Consider the following 14,913-nt stretch of genomic DNA (forward strand, 5'->3'; position numbering starts at 1 on the left):
TTAGAGAAATCACTCAAGGCGACACAGTCAGTACATGAGAAATCCAGTATTTGCTCTGAAGCAAACTAACTTCATGACTGGACAGTTTTACCACTTATCTGTGTGGCTACTGTAATATACATATCAAAACTTGGCAAGGGACAACCATGGTACAGAGGATTGTTACACTTTCCTCTGTGTAATGGAGATGGAGAAAAGAGAAAGAATTCTCTCAAAATACAATCAATTATGCCTGGAGGGACTGCCACCCATCAGGGGAGTGGCCCCAATCCAAAATCAGCCTTCCTTTTCATTGACAAGACAAGGAAGTTTTACAAGAAAAATCAGTGGATTCAATCATCAAAGTAGGACGTAAGGACATGGGCATTGTTACAAAAGTTGTCTATGGCTAAGTATAGCTTAACAATGGAAACTAGTAACATCAGTAAATTAAAGTGACATTCCAAAGTACAATTAGTAAAGAGCTAAATTGGTCAAACTGGCTCATTATCTAAAGTATAACCTCTCCTTAAAAAAAAGTTACACTCTTATGATAAAATCTAAATACAATTATCTCTAAAGTTTTCCCCAACAGACAGCTTGCCCCTAGCAAACATTTTTTCCCACAACTTTTCCTTCAGCAATTCTTAAATTCTCTTAATAGAACCGGTATTTCAACTACTTGTCATCTCTAAAATAATTAAAGTATATAGTCCTGTATCTAACCAGTGATTAAGAGTTGATTAGATGGGCTTTGGTCACACTACCTATGGGATGTGGCCCCCTGTCCAAGGGCTTTTGCCCCATACATACGTTTACCTAAAAACTTTATTCTAAAATCAAAAGAGAATCACAATTTCTAACCTACTACAGAGGATAGTGTGTCCAAAGGCTCATGCATGGGGATCCACAGACTAAACATTCAGTGAACCTAGAACACATGGTCAATGAAGGGTAATAGTGAGTGCTAAAACCAGAAAATGGAATCTCCAATGCAAGGATACTATGTTTTAACTTAGGTATTTCATATGGATGAGTTATTATTTTATCTAGGAAAGAAAAATCCATAGAATTTTGTCACCTTTCCCCCTGGGTGACAGAGGCACAAAGGATTACTCAAAGCACTATGTATGCATTGAGAGGCCTGGAAGGACTGCACTTGGGTAATTTCCCCATTTTGAAGAGAAAACTGAATGTGACAGCCGTGATTCAAAGTTAGCTTCTCCCTTTTATTTTAAAGACAAGGAAGTTTCAAAGGAAAATTAAGTTGATTTAATAATTACAAAGAAACCAAAGACATGGGCAGAGTTATGACTAAGTATAGTTTTAACAATGGAAACTAATAACATCAGTGAAATAAACAAAGTGACATTCCATAATGCAATTTGTAAAAGGTTAAGTCGATCCACCAATAACAGCTTGTTCTCAGCAAAAATGGTCTTTTCCTACAGCAATTTCCTCCATATATTTACATAACAATCAAATAACTTTCTTAACATATCAATCAGTAGGTTAACCTGCACCAAGGACATCTGCCCTTTGAGCCAGCAATTTTGCTATGTTACAATTCTTTATCTACAGAAGAGACTTTAGCCCGGGGAAAGTTTTCTGTCTTTTGCAAGCTTAACATTTCTATGTGTAATTTTAAAAGGTTAGCCCGTACCTGAAACTACCTTTGGAAGCTAGGCCCTGTGAAATACTTGTTTTATAGATGTTAGTATCCTAACCAGAATTTGGCTGCAAAAATTCACTCAGAGGGAGATAAAATGTATATATCATTATGCCAGTTATAAATGACAATATCTATGTGTTTTTATTTCTACATTTGCACTTCTTTTGTGTATAAATTCTATCAACATCACTTTTTCCCTGGGATTCAATTTCCCTAAATCAGAGCTAAAACTTTTGTCAGCAACCTCAGAGGATTCAATCCCATAGTGTCATTTAATGCGGAACACTGAATTAACTTAATTTCCCCAAAGTTCTGAATAGTTATAGCCTTAGTATAAAACCAGTCTCCTTGGATTGTACAAAAACAACAGAGACATAGAGCTATGCTGCTTGATATTCTCCTTGTGTCACCATTCCTTTGGCAGAAATAATCATCACAGTTGAATTTTCTCCTGACAAGTTATATTCAAATGATTAAGAGATGATCAAAGGTATGTGATATTGCCGAGCTTTATATACTTCATGTAGTCTAATTACAGATTTGAGGGGATAAAAATTCCTAATAAGATTTAAATGGAGATGGGGTATCCTTAAAATTTTCTGGAAGACCTAAGGAATTTAAATATATCTACAACGTAATACATGGTTGATTTATAAATATATTTACTGCCTTTCCTACGGGTTATAGGGAGAAAAATGAACAGCAATGTTGTGAAAGTCTAAGAAGATCAGTGCCACATTATGCTCTTCCAGAGGTAATCCCAAGGTGGGTAGGAGGGCATCCAGAGGGTGACTTCTTGGCCGACATCTGCTTCTGGACATTTCATTTCTGATAAATAAATAATTAAATAAATAAAAGGAAAACACAACTAAGGGAGTCATTGCACAGTGTGGGTGTTTCTCCCTTTCTTCTCTTAATCTCTCTCCTCTAACTTCAAAATGAAAATAACATTTATGTTGTTTTTTTGCTGTGATATTTCCCACCTTGATATATTATCAGTAATATGGAGCTATATGAATAATAAAGCAGGAGTGTGTGCGACTTCATTCTGACCTTGAACCAGTGGGCCTCAAGTTAGAGACCCACAGGCAGCCTATTCAATTATTTGAGTTCATGAGTGCCCTGGTTGTTCTCCATCATTTTGAAGACATTGCAAGGGACCCTTCTCTATTTTCTTTTGATAGTCACAAAAAATTGTTCTCTCTTCAATTAGACTGGGTTATTCCATAGTTTTGTGCCATTGAAAAATGCTTTCCCTAGGTCTATAACTACCTGAAACATCTAGGTTGTTCTCTACCCACCTTTCCAGTGACTTAATCAGGCAAAAGGGGAGAACCAGTATGTGCTAGTTCTATAGCAGTAGTGAAATCAGTACATATTCACAGAGGAGCTGATAGAGAGTGAGAGTGAAGGATGCCTTCAAATAGCAGAGAAACCATCACCACCATAACATCCCAAAATGAGTCCCCGTCAAATGGGATTGGTCTTGGGAAAAGAGAGACATCAGTAAAAATTTCCAGAAGGTTTATTATTCTCTCTCTGAGCTCTTTCACGTGTGGAAGTGTATGACCCAGCCTGTGACTGCTGCTGGGTGCATCTCAGAGCATTTGTGCTTTTGTTTGCATTATCTGAATCTCTCATATTCTGTTTCTATCATTTTACAAGATATTAGAATTGATCTCTTTTTTTTCCCTTTGTTAATAAATAATTAATGAATTAATAGAAGAATTTTTACAGTTTCTGCTACTGGAAGTTTCTTATTCATTTGTGCCTGTGACTTAACTTTCTCATCCCTCTGTCTCATTTTGGATTATGTCTGCATTTCTCTTGCATGTGTCTCCTTAATTTTTCATGTGTCACTCTTCAGTCTGAGAATTCATAAAGGGTACAGGATATATTAAATTAATCAATACTTGATATGAAGTGTTATGTCTTCGAACTCTGGAATGGGTTTGCTAAAAAATCCTACATGTTAAAAATTAGGATCATATGAACATGATTAAATTTTCTGAGACTGACCTTCAAATGACTGATTCAATTTAGAATAAAATACACATTAATCAAAAGGTTCAAATAGAAAGCCTTGTGATTTTAGCTCTATACCTATACACTGACCGACTCATTTTCATACCAACTTCTTATTCAATCTCCTCCTTCTCTTCCCACCCTCGACCCCCTTCTAGGATTGATGACTTCTCCTACACTGCCATTTGAAAGGATGTTTTTTCATAACAGGACCACTTTTCACCCAGCCACATTTTTCCTCATTGGAATCCCAGGTCTGGAAAAGTTTCATGCCTGGATCTCCCTTCCTTTCTGCTCTGTTTACCTTGTGGCCTTGCTGGGCAATGCTACAATTCTCCTAGTCATCAAGACAGAACAGACTCTCCGGGAGCCCATGTTCTACTTTCTGGCCATCCTTTCAACTATTGATTTGGCCCTTTCTACGAGCTCTGTGCCCCGCATGCTGGGAATCTTCTGGTTTGATGCTCACGAGATTAACTTTGGAGCTTGTGTGGCTCAGATGTTTCTGCTCCATACTTTTACAGGAATGGAAGGTGAGGTCTTACTGGCGATGGCCTTTGACCGTTATGTGGCCATTTGTGTTCCACTACGCTACACGACCATCCTGACTTCCCGAGTGCTAATGGGCATTAGTATGTGCATTTTAATTCGTCCAGTCTTGCTGATACTTCCTATGACCTATCTTATCTACCGCTTGCCTTTTTGTCAAGCTCATGTAATAGCTCATTCCTACTGTGAGCACATGGGCATTGCAAAAGTGTCCTGTGGAAACATCCATATTAATGCTGTCTATGGACTCTTTGTTGTCTCCCTCTTCCTTCTGAACTTGGTCCTTATTGGCATCTCATATGTTTACATTCTCCATGCTGTCTTCCACCTCCCAACACAGGATGCTCGGCTAAAAGCCCTCAGCACTTGTGGCTCTCATGTTGGGGTCCTCTGTGTTTTCTATATCCCGTCAGTCTTCTCTTTCCTCACTCACCGCTTTGGACACAATATACCACGCTACATTCACATTCTTATTGCCAATCTCTATTTAGTTATCCCACCTTCTCTCAACCCCATCATTTATGGTGTGAGAACCAAACAAGTAAGAGATCAAGTGCTCTCTTTGTTCACAATAAACTAAGACTATTATCATTTTCCTTTACTAAGGATTTTGATCCTCTTGGGAAGATTCATAAGTTCTTGCCTGAAAGAATGTCTCCTGATCTTCACCTTATAGTTGCCAACTTGCAATACAAATTAGTTTATATTGACTAATGGGTTCTAAGATTTGCAGAAACTTCATTTTAGCTGAAGTGCAAAAGCTGATGGGCTTTCCTGGAAGGGGTTCCCTGGGAGAGAGCTGTGTGGCCTCTGCCTGGATGAACTCATACTCAGAACCCTTGACAGCATAAGGCTGTTTCTTTTCTGGGGAAATGACATGTTATACTGGGTCTTTTGTACTCTGTGATTCAAGTTATGTGGTACTAGAAATTTGTTCCTTTTAACAACTTTATTACTTTATTCCTTCTTCTCCCCTTTTGGTCTTTCATTCTCTGTCTTTCCTTCTTTCTTTTTTCTTTAGTTCTATTTTGTTTCTTTTTTCCATTTACTCATGTATTTTTGCGTTTGATTACTTCTCTAATTTACATTTCATTGTGTCTCTCTCTTATATCTTGAATTCTTGTAATGGCTGGGGATAAATCAAGGAACCAGATTAACACAAATGTCTGAGCCTGTCAACCTTGTATTTATAAAGCCAAGTTCATGGTTTGAAAATAATCATTGCCAAATCTGTAGCTTGAAGTGGAATTGTCTGCCAAATATATAAAACTCAGCTCAGTGATAGTCAAAACAAACAAAATTTCAAAACTGTTTCTCACTAATACCAAGAGTAATTGGCTGTTTTCATTTAGGCCCATAATGTAAGAATAAGTATGGTTTTGTTGTAGTCTATTTACTCTCAGTTTTTCTATGTATGCAATGTATACTGGCTGTTGCCAATCACTTTATCCCGTTTTGTTCTACATTTGACCTTAAAATACTCTATCTCAAAACTAAGTCTTCTCATCTTAGACTCATGATATATCTCTCATTGCCCCATAGAAGCTGCGTATTAAGCTATGAATATCCACTTTTCATATGAGACTAGGCTTTCAGTTCAATTGATTTAATAATAAATTTTTTGAAGACCAAGCAATAAATTCTTGTATCATAAATCTTGTCACAGTGTTATTGTTGTTTTTACAATTTTAATTAATTTATACTTTTTTAGACTGTTTAAAAAGAAACCAGAGTAAAAACATAACTAGTATCTTTGCTCCTGGAAACCAGAATTAACAGTTTATAACATTGCACTCATCACAGCGATAATGCTTAATAAAATACATGCAGCATTAAAGTTAAAATGACCCTTAACCCTGCTCCAACACAGTTTCTCTCCTATTATCCAGAGGTCAAGTTTATCATTTGCTTTGCTGATATCACAACACAAATTTTTAGTTTTACAGTCAATCACAGTTTTTTTATTAGATAATTTTTCATTAATCTATAAATTAAAATACTTTATGTTTTGTTTTATAGCATTTATTTTATTTCAGTATTCAGCTATTAATAGATATGCATGCCATTTTTATTGTTAATTCTAAATTAGAAAATGTGCTGTACACCCTTGTATCATGTTTTACATTTTATGGTAATTTATTTAGATTTTATATTTTAAAGTAGAATTATTTGGTAGCAGGATTATAATCAATTAGAATATATTTCTGCTTACTTGATCTTTGTTTTGAATTTGGTATGTTTAAAATTTTATATAATCTAATAATTTCCTTTTTTCTAACTTTCATGCTTTCCATTATTCCATTTAGTTCCCTTTTTCAAAACCCTCTCCCCTAATGTTTGAAAACCGTATATTCTATGTCTCTTCTTTCATTGGATATTATTAAAATTTTAACATTCCTAATTTTACCTTCTGTTCTCTACTAAAATTAATTAGTGACTACTCTACTTTGAAGAACAACAACAAAAAAATTAGCCCTCTTTTATCTTTTTCTATTTTTCTTCTGCATTCTTCTCTATTATGTTGTTATTGTTATATAAATAATATAGGATGCTATAGTTTTGGACTAAGTTCCTGTACTAGGCCCCAAAAGACCTGACTAAATATCAAATGGAGTCACCCCTGGTTACTTTCCTGTCACTTAGGTTGTGGTCTAATCTCCTGAGAAGTCTGGACAGAGAGACAACAGCCAGTTTCCCAGACAGGCCAGTTTAAATCTTCAGTAGATATGGTAATGAAGTTCCCTCTGCTTTAATCCTACACAAAAGAGTTTGCCTTAAGTAACCCTATGTTAACTAATGAGTTATTTTCCTATTGTTCTGTCTGCCTGTCTCCACCTTACAAGGAAAGTAACTTTGAAATGACCAATGCAATTTTTGTTTTTTGTTTCAGCTTTCTTCAGCCTTTTTTCTATGGATAAAAGCTTCGTTATTTGTAATAGATCTCAGAGTACTTCTCTGACTCTGTGTCAGATGGTGTTTCCTGAGTTGATTTCCCTTTTGGCTCCCTGTAAAGTCTACAAATTATTTCTACCTCGAAAGCCTTAATTTCAGGTGACACTATTATCTGGAATCTTATTTCTGGATTAAAAATGAAAGTAGTAAATGACCTATTTATTTCATAATTTATATTTTTTACATTATATTTCAACAAAAAATCATCATGAATATTTTCTTGCTCTGGGATTCACCAGTCCTCACGGGTACATACAGTATTCCCCACCCCAGCACTGTTGCAAACTGCAATCCCCCGTTCTGGTAATAATTCACTCTGTTTTTATTTCTAATTATGTTCTTATCTGCCTTCTTATTTAAAAAATAGATTAAAAAATTAATACAATTTTAAAACAGTTATATTCCATCAACTTCCTGAATTTATTGTTTAGTTTTTATTTTGTTTTGTTTTAGCAACTAGTGCTGTTAATGAGACAAATGATGCCAACCATTTTCATTTTTTTCACTCTTTTGAATTTTTTTTCTGTTCTTTGGAAAGCATGTTTATTTTTGATATTCCTAAATTTCATCATATTGAGTCTGGTATTATAATTTTTAGAAATTATGTTTCGTATTCAGTAGATCCTTGCATTCTGAGACTCTCTTTCTCCATTGCGTTTTTCATCTAACTGAACCTGTGTCCACTCACCTGACACACAGTCAAGATGAACTTTGATTGCCGACTTTGCAGTGAAAGACTGCAGGCATTTGCTGCAATGTGCCAAGAAAGTAGAACTAGTAGCTAAGACTGAATGAAGGCTTACAGGCAAATATTTTTATTGGCAGAAATTATGGGTAGGGGCCTAGGGGTGCATGATCAGCTCTTGGACAGCTCTGTTTGGTTGAAACATGTGTAATCATAGGATACTCTTGAAATCTTAGTAATCCATTAGCTGCATCTGGTCCATCTGGTGTCTATATGACTGTGGTCAGCCAGGAGTCTCAGTTCTCCTCCATTTGTGGCTACAAGATCCTGGAAAATAACTTACAGATATGAATCAGACATGTTATCACTGTACCTTAAAGGATCAGAAACATTTTGTGACTTTGACTTGTATTCTGTATTATTGTTAAACCATTGTTCCTTTCTGTTTATTTGGTTCTTTTGTTTCTGTATGCATTTTTCTAGTTTAATGATAGCTAGTGGTTTTAGATTTCCCAGTGCCTTGAGCCTTAGGGACTATTTTTTGTCTTAGAGGAAGGGAATCTGAGCAAAACTCCCAGGAATGGGATGCTTGCTTGGCCTCACTTCTAGAAGCTTTTCAAATTTTATTAGTTTAAATATTTTCTTCCCAACATTCTTTCCTTGTTTTTCTGTAAATATTTAAAAATAAAGCTTGAAATGCTTATCATATTTTTGTGTATTTTAGCTTTCTTTCCTTCCATGACATTATCCATTTTAATGTGGTGCTGAATATTTATCTTAACACTTGCAATTTTAATTTTCAGCATTTTATATTCTAATCTTCCGTTCCTGAATATAATTATTTCTCAACACTTTAATATTCTATGTCCACTTCTTTTTATAAAATCTGATGCTTTCTTTGTGGTTATAATTCTCTCTCTCTCTCTCTCTCTCTCACACACACACACACATACACACACACACACTTCTCTAGGGTTGCTAACTACATGTATTTTAAAATCTTGAATAGGGGTCTAGTTAATTCTATTTAGTAGTCTCTTGTGACATATATATATGTGTGTATATATATATATACACACATATATATATATGCATTTTTTTAAAAGTTGTGAATAATCTTTGAACATTGGTGACTACTTACTGTGAGCTTTTCCTTGCCCTTGCAATTTTTTGTTAGACTCTTCAAAGACAGCCATTCTATGTTGGGTTTTTTGGAATGCATAATATGAGACAGAGATTTTCATGTAACAAGCTTATGTAGATTTAGCGGTAGGTAGAATAATAAAACCCAAAAGACATCCTTGCTCTAATGCCCATAATCTGTGAATATGTTAAGTTTCATAGCAAACAGGAGTAAGGTTGAAGAGAGATTTAAGATTTCTAATTAACTGACTTTAAAATAGGGAAAGTATACTGGGTTATCCACATGGGCCTAATGCAAGCCCAAGAATCCTTAAAAGTGGACAATGGACAGAGAAGGATCAGAGTCACAGAAGGACAGTTGATGACAGAGAAAGAGCAGAGTAATACCCTATGAGAAGCACTAAATCCTCCATTGCTTGTTTGGAAAATGGAGGAGTGGATATGAGTGAAGGAATGTGAGCAGGCTATAGAACCTGGCAAAAGCAACATAACAGATTCTTCCATAAAATCTTGATAGAGAAATAAGCCCTGCAAACATTTTGATTTTTAGCCCAGTGAGAAACATCAGCTTTCTAGCCAGCAGAATTATAAAACAGTAGATTTGTGTTGATTTAAGGCACAAAATTTCTGGTAACTTATTATAGTAATGTTAGAAAATGAATATATCTGTGCTCTCAGTATCAACATGTTAGTGAAGTAGATGAAGTAAGAGAGAGAAAATGATTCTTGATGTAGAGTGTAGGGGCTGAATTAGTCCATTTCTGTTGCTTATAACAAAATACCTGAGAGTGGGTGATTTATAAAGAAAAGGAAATTTATTGCTTACAGTTTCTGAAGCTGGAAAGTCCAAAGTCCACCTGGTGGTGGCTAGAGTGTCCCAGAGGTCTTACATTGCAAGATGGTAGAAGCAAAGAGAGCAAGAGAGAGAAAGACAAACTCTCCTCTTCTTTTAAAGCCCTCAGAACCATGTCCGTGATTACCATTTTTAATCCATTCACTACCACACGGTCCTCCAATCCAATCAACTCTTCAAGGCTCTGCCTTTCAATTACCATAATAGGATTCCCACCCTCTTAACAGTCACAGTGGGGGCTAAATATCTAATACATAAAACTTGTGGGACACAATTCAAGCTTCAGTGCATTGTGGGGGGACATAATCCAATCCACTACAGGGGCCAAGGAAACCTGCCTCTTCACCTCTAAAGATTCACTAAAAATCACTGACACCTTCAGAGTAATGTGAAGAAAGGAGATAACAAATTTTATTTTACCAAGCTAGACAGGGACAATGCATTGAAGAATTTTAAGAGAGTGATAATCCAATAACCCAGTGGGGTACAGAAACCTATACCCCATTCTTTATAGGGATGGGTAGAGAGGAGAAATGAGGACAGTTCTTTTGAGGAACAGTAAATGATGGACAATATTACGATGCTCAATTTTTCAGTTGAGAAACTGGGCCATAGAGATGATTAGTAAATCACTGAAGGCGACACAGTCAGTACATGAGAAATCCGGTGTGTGATCTGAAGCAAACTAACTTCATGACTGGATAGTTTTAACACTCACTTATTCGTGTGGCCACTGTAATATAGATATAAAACCTTGGCAACTGACAACCATGGGACAGAAGACAGTGTGACCAAAGGCTCATGGATGTGTGTCCACAGACTAAACTTTCAATGGACCTAGAAAACATGGTCAATGAAGGGGAATAGGGAGACCTAAACTGGAAAATGGAGTCTCCAATGCCAGGATACTTTGTTTTAACTTAGATATTTCATATGGATCAGGTATTGTTTTATCCAGAAAAGAAAAATCCATAGAATTTGGCAGCAAAATTTCACTTAGAGGGAGATAAAGTGTATGTGTCATTATGCCACGTAAAAATGACAATATCTATGTGTTACCTCTCCTACATCTGCACCTCTCTTGTGTGTACTTTCTATCAACATCACTCTTCCTGGGATTTTGTTTCCCTAAATCAGAGCTAAAACTTTAGTCAGCAACCTCAGAGGATTCAATCCCATGGTGTCATTTAGTGTGGAACACTGAATTAACTTATTTTCCCCAATGTTCTGAATAGGTAGAGCCTTCGTATAAAACCAGTCTCCTTGGATTGTACAAAAACAAAAGAGACTTAGAGCTATGCTGCTTGATATTCTCCTTGAGTCACTTTTCCTTTGGCAGAAAGAAGCATCACAGTCAAATTTTCCTGTGACTTAGGTATGTGTTATATTCAAATGCTTAAGAGATGATCAAAGTTATGTGATATTGCTGAGTTTTATATACTTCATGTAGTCTAATTGCAGAATCAGAGGAATATAAAATGCTTCCAAAATTTAAATGGAGACCAGGTATCCTTAAAATTATCTCGAATACCCAAGGAAATTAAATATATCAACAATGTAATGCATAGTTTATTTATAAATATATTTTCTGCCTTTCCTATGGGTTATGGGGAGTAAAATGAACAGCCAGATTGTGAAGGTCTAGAAGATCAGTGCCACATTATTGAGACTTCTCTCACAGATGACCCCAAGTCGGCTATCAGGGTGTCCAGAGGCTTACTTCTTGGCCAACATCTGCTTCTAGGCAATGGCAATTAGATGGACATTTCTTTTCTAATAAATAAATAATTAAATAAATAAAAGGAAAACACAACTAAGGGAGTCATTGCACAGTGTGGGTGTTTCTTCCTTTCTTCTCTTACTCTCTCTCCTCTAACTTCAAAATAAAAATAAAATTTATGTTTTTTTTTGCTGTGATATTTCCCACCTTGATATATTATCAGTAACATGGAGCTATATGAATAACAAAGCAGGAGTGTGTGCAACTTCATTCTGATCTTGAACCAGTGGGCCTCAAGTTAGAGACCCACAGGCAGCCTATTTCATTATCTGAGCTCATGAGTGCCCTGGTTGTTCTCGATCATTTGGAAGACATTGCAAGGGACCCTTCTCTATTTTCTTTTGATAGTCACAAAAAATTGTTCTCCCTTCAATTAGACTGGGTTATTCCATAGTTTTGTGCCATTGAAAAATGCCTTCCCTAGGTCTATAACTACCTGAAACATCGAGGTTGTTCTCTACCCACCTTTCCAGTGACTTAATCAGGCAAAAGGGGAGAACCAGCATGTGCTAGTTCTGTAGCAGAAGTGAAATCAGTACATATTCACAGAGGAGCTGATAGAGAGTGAGAGTGAAGGATGCCTTCAAATAGCATGAGAAACCATCACCACCGTAACATCCCAAAATGAGTCCCCATAAAATGGGATTGGTCTTGGGAAAAGAGAGACATCAGTAAAAGTTTCCAGAAGGTTTATTATTCTCTCTCTGAGCTCCCTCACGTGTGGAGGTGTATGACCCAGCCTGTGACTGCTGCTGGGTGCATCTCAGAGCATTTGTGCTTTTGTTTGTGATATCTGTATCTCTCATATTCTGTTTCTATCATTTTACAAGATATTAGAATTGATCTCTTTTTTTTCCTCTGTTAATAAATAATTAATGAATTAATAGAAGAATTTTTACATTTTCTGCTACTGGAAGTTTCTTATTCATTTGTGCCTGTGACTTAACTTTCTCATCCCTCTGTCTCATTTTGGATTATGTCTGCATTTCTCTTGCATGTGTCTCCTTAATTTTTCATGTGTCACTCTTCAGTCAGAGAATTCATAAAGGGTACAGGATATATTAAATTAATCAATACTTGATATGAAGTGTTATGTCTTCGAACTCTGGAATGGGTTTGCTAATAAATCCTACATGTTAAAAATTAGGATCATATGAACATGATTAAGTTTTCTGAGACTGACCTTCAAATGACTGATTCAATTTAGAATAAAATACACATTAATCAAAAGGTTCAAATAGAAAACCTTGTGATTTTAGCTCTATACCTATACACTGACCGACTCGTTTTCATACCAACTTCTTATTCAATCTCCTCCTTCTCTCCCCTCCCTCGACCCCCTTCTAGGAGTGATGACTTCTCCTACACTGCCATTTGAAAGGATGTTTTCTCACAACAGGACCACTTTTCACCCAGCCACATTTTTCCTCATTGGAATCCCAGGTCTGGAAAAGTTTCATGCCTGGATCTCCCTTCCTTTCTGCTCTGTTTACCTTGTGGCCTTGCTGGGCAACGCTACAATTCTCTTAGTCATCAAGACAGAACAGACTCTCCGGGAGCCCATGTTCTACTTTCTGGCCATCCTTTCAACTATTGATTTGGCCCTTTCTACGAGCTCTGTGCCCCGCATGCTGGGAATCTTCTGGTTTGATGCTCACGAGATTAACTTTGGAGCTTGTGTGGCTCAGATGTTTCTGCTCCATACTTTTACAGGAATGGAGGCTGAGGTCTTACTGGCGATGGCCTTTGACCGTTATGTGGCCATTTGTGTTCCACTACGCTACACGACCATCCTGACTTCCCGAGTGCTAATGGGCATTAGTATGTGCATTTTAATTCGTCCAGTCTTGCTCATACTTCCTATGACCTATCTTATCTACCGCTTGCCCTTTTGTCAGGCTCATGTAATAGCTCATTCCTACTGTGAGCACATGGGCATTGCAAAAGTGTCCTGTGGAAACATCGGTATCAATGCTATCTATGGACTCTTTGTTGTCTCCCTCTTCCTTCTGAACATGGTCCTTATTGGCATCTCATATGTTTACATTCTCCATGCTGTCTTCCACCTTCCAACACAGGATGCTCGGCTAAAAGCCCTCAGCACTTGTGGCTCTCATGTTGGAGTCCTCTGTGTTTTCTATATCCTGTCAGTCTTCTCTTTCCTCACTCACCGCTTTGGACACAACATACCACGCTACATTCACATTCTTATTGCCAATCTCTATTTAGTTATCCCACCTTCTCTCAACCCCATCATTTATGGTGTGAGAACCAAACAAGTAAGAGATCAAGTGCTCTCTTTGTTCACGATAAACTAAGACTATTATCATTTTCCTTTACTAAGGATTTTGATCCACTTGAAAGATTCTTAAGTTCTTGCCTGAAGGAATGTCTCCTGATCTTCACCTTATAGTTGCCAACTTGCAATACAAATTAGTTTATATTGACTAATGGGTTCTAAGATTTGCAGAAACTTCATTTTAGCTCAAGTTCAAAGACTGATGGGCTTTCCTGGAAGGGGTTCCCTGGGAGAGAGCTGTGTGGCCTCTGCCTGGATGAACTCATACTCAGAACCCTTGACAGCATAAGGCTGTTTCTTTTCTGAGGAAACAACATGTTATACTGGGTCATTTGTGTTCTCTAATTAAAGATATGTAGCACTAGAAATTTTTTCCTTTTAACAAGTCTATTACTTTTTCTTTCTTCCTCCTCTTTGATCTTTCATTCTCTTTCTTTCTTTTTCCTTTTGTCTTTAGTTCTGTTTTCTTTCCTTCTTTCATTTACTCATGCATTCATGCATTTGATTATTCCTCTAATTTACATTTCATTGTGTGTCTATTGTATATCTTGAATCCTTCTAACTGCTGGGGATAAATCAAGGAACCAGATTAATATAGATGTTTGAGCCTGCCAGGCTTATGTTTAGAAAGCCAAATTCATGGTTTCAATACAATTATTGCCAAATCTGTTGCTTGATATGGAACTATCTGCCAAATATATAATCTCAGTTAAGTGATAGTCAAATCAAACTTAATTTCAAAACTATTTCTCACTAACACTAATAGCAATTGGATGTTTGCCTTTAGGCCCATAAGGTAAACATCAGTGTGGTTTTGTTGTAGTCTAGTTTCTTAAAGTTTTTCTATCCATGTAATATAATCTGGCCATTGCCTGTCACTTTAACCAGTTTTGTTCTACATTTGTTCTTAAAATACTCTGTTTCAAAACCTAAGTCTTCTCATCCTAGGCCCATGATGTATCTCTAGTCGTCCCAT

General features: G+C 36.5%; 2 protein-coding genes across 2 annotated transcripts; both read left to right on the forward strand.

The window, feature by feature from the left end:
* Positions 1-3,869: 3,869 nt before the first annotated feature.
* On the forward strand, positions 3,870-4,805 carry LOC134375860 (olfactory receptor 52J3-like). Its single transcript, XM_063094616.1, has one exon. It carries the CDS (start codon positions 3,870-3,872, stop codon positions 4,803-4,805), a length of 936 nt encoding a protein of 311 aa, XP_062950686.1.
* Positions 4,806-13,020: 8,215 nt separating this feature from the next.
* Positions 13,021-13,956, forward strand: LOC134376752 (olfactory receptor 52J3-like). The gene has a single exon (XM_063095235.1). It carries the CDS (start codon positions 13,021-13,023, stop codon positions 13,954-13,956), a length of 936 nt encoding a protein of 311 aa, XP_062951305.1.
* Positions 13,957-14,913: the final 957 nt, after the last annotated feature.

This window comes from Cynocephalus volans, chromosome 4, assembly GCF_027409185.1.
Source record: "Cynocephalus volans isolate mCynVol1 chromosome 4, mCynVol1.pri, whole genome shotgun sequence".
NCBI classification, from domain to species: Eukaryota; Metazoa; Chordata; class Mammalia; order Dermoptera; family Cynocephalidae; genus Cynocephalus; species Cynocephalus volans.

What these genes read in the sequence shown, in the direction of transcription:
- LOC134376752 (XM_063095235.1), top strand. Translation starts at nt 13,021, where the DNA reads ATGTTTTCTCACAACAGGACCACTTTTCACCCAGCCACATTTTTCCTC.
- LOC134375860 (XM_063094616.1), top strand. Translation starts at nt 3,870, where the DNA reads ATGTTTTTTCATAACAGGACCACTTTTCACCCAGCCACATTTTTCCTC.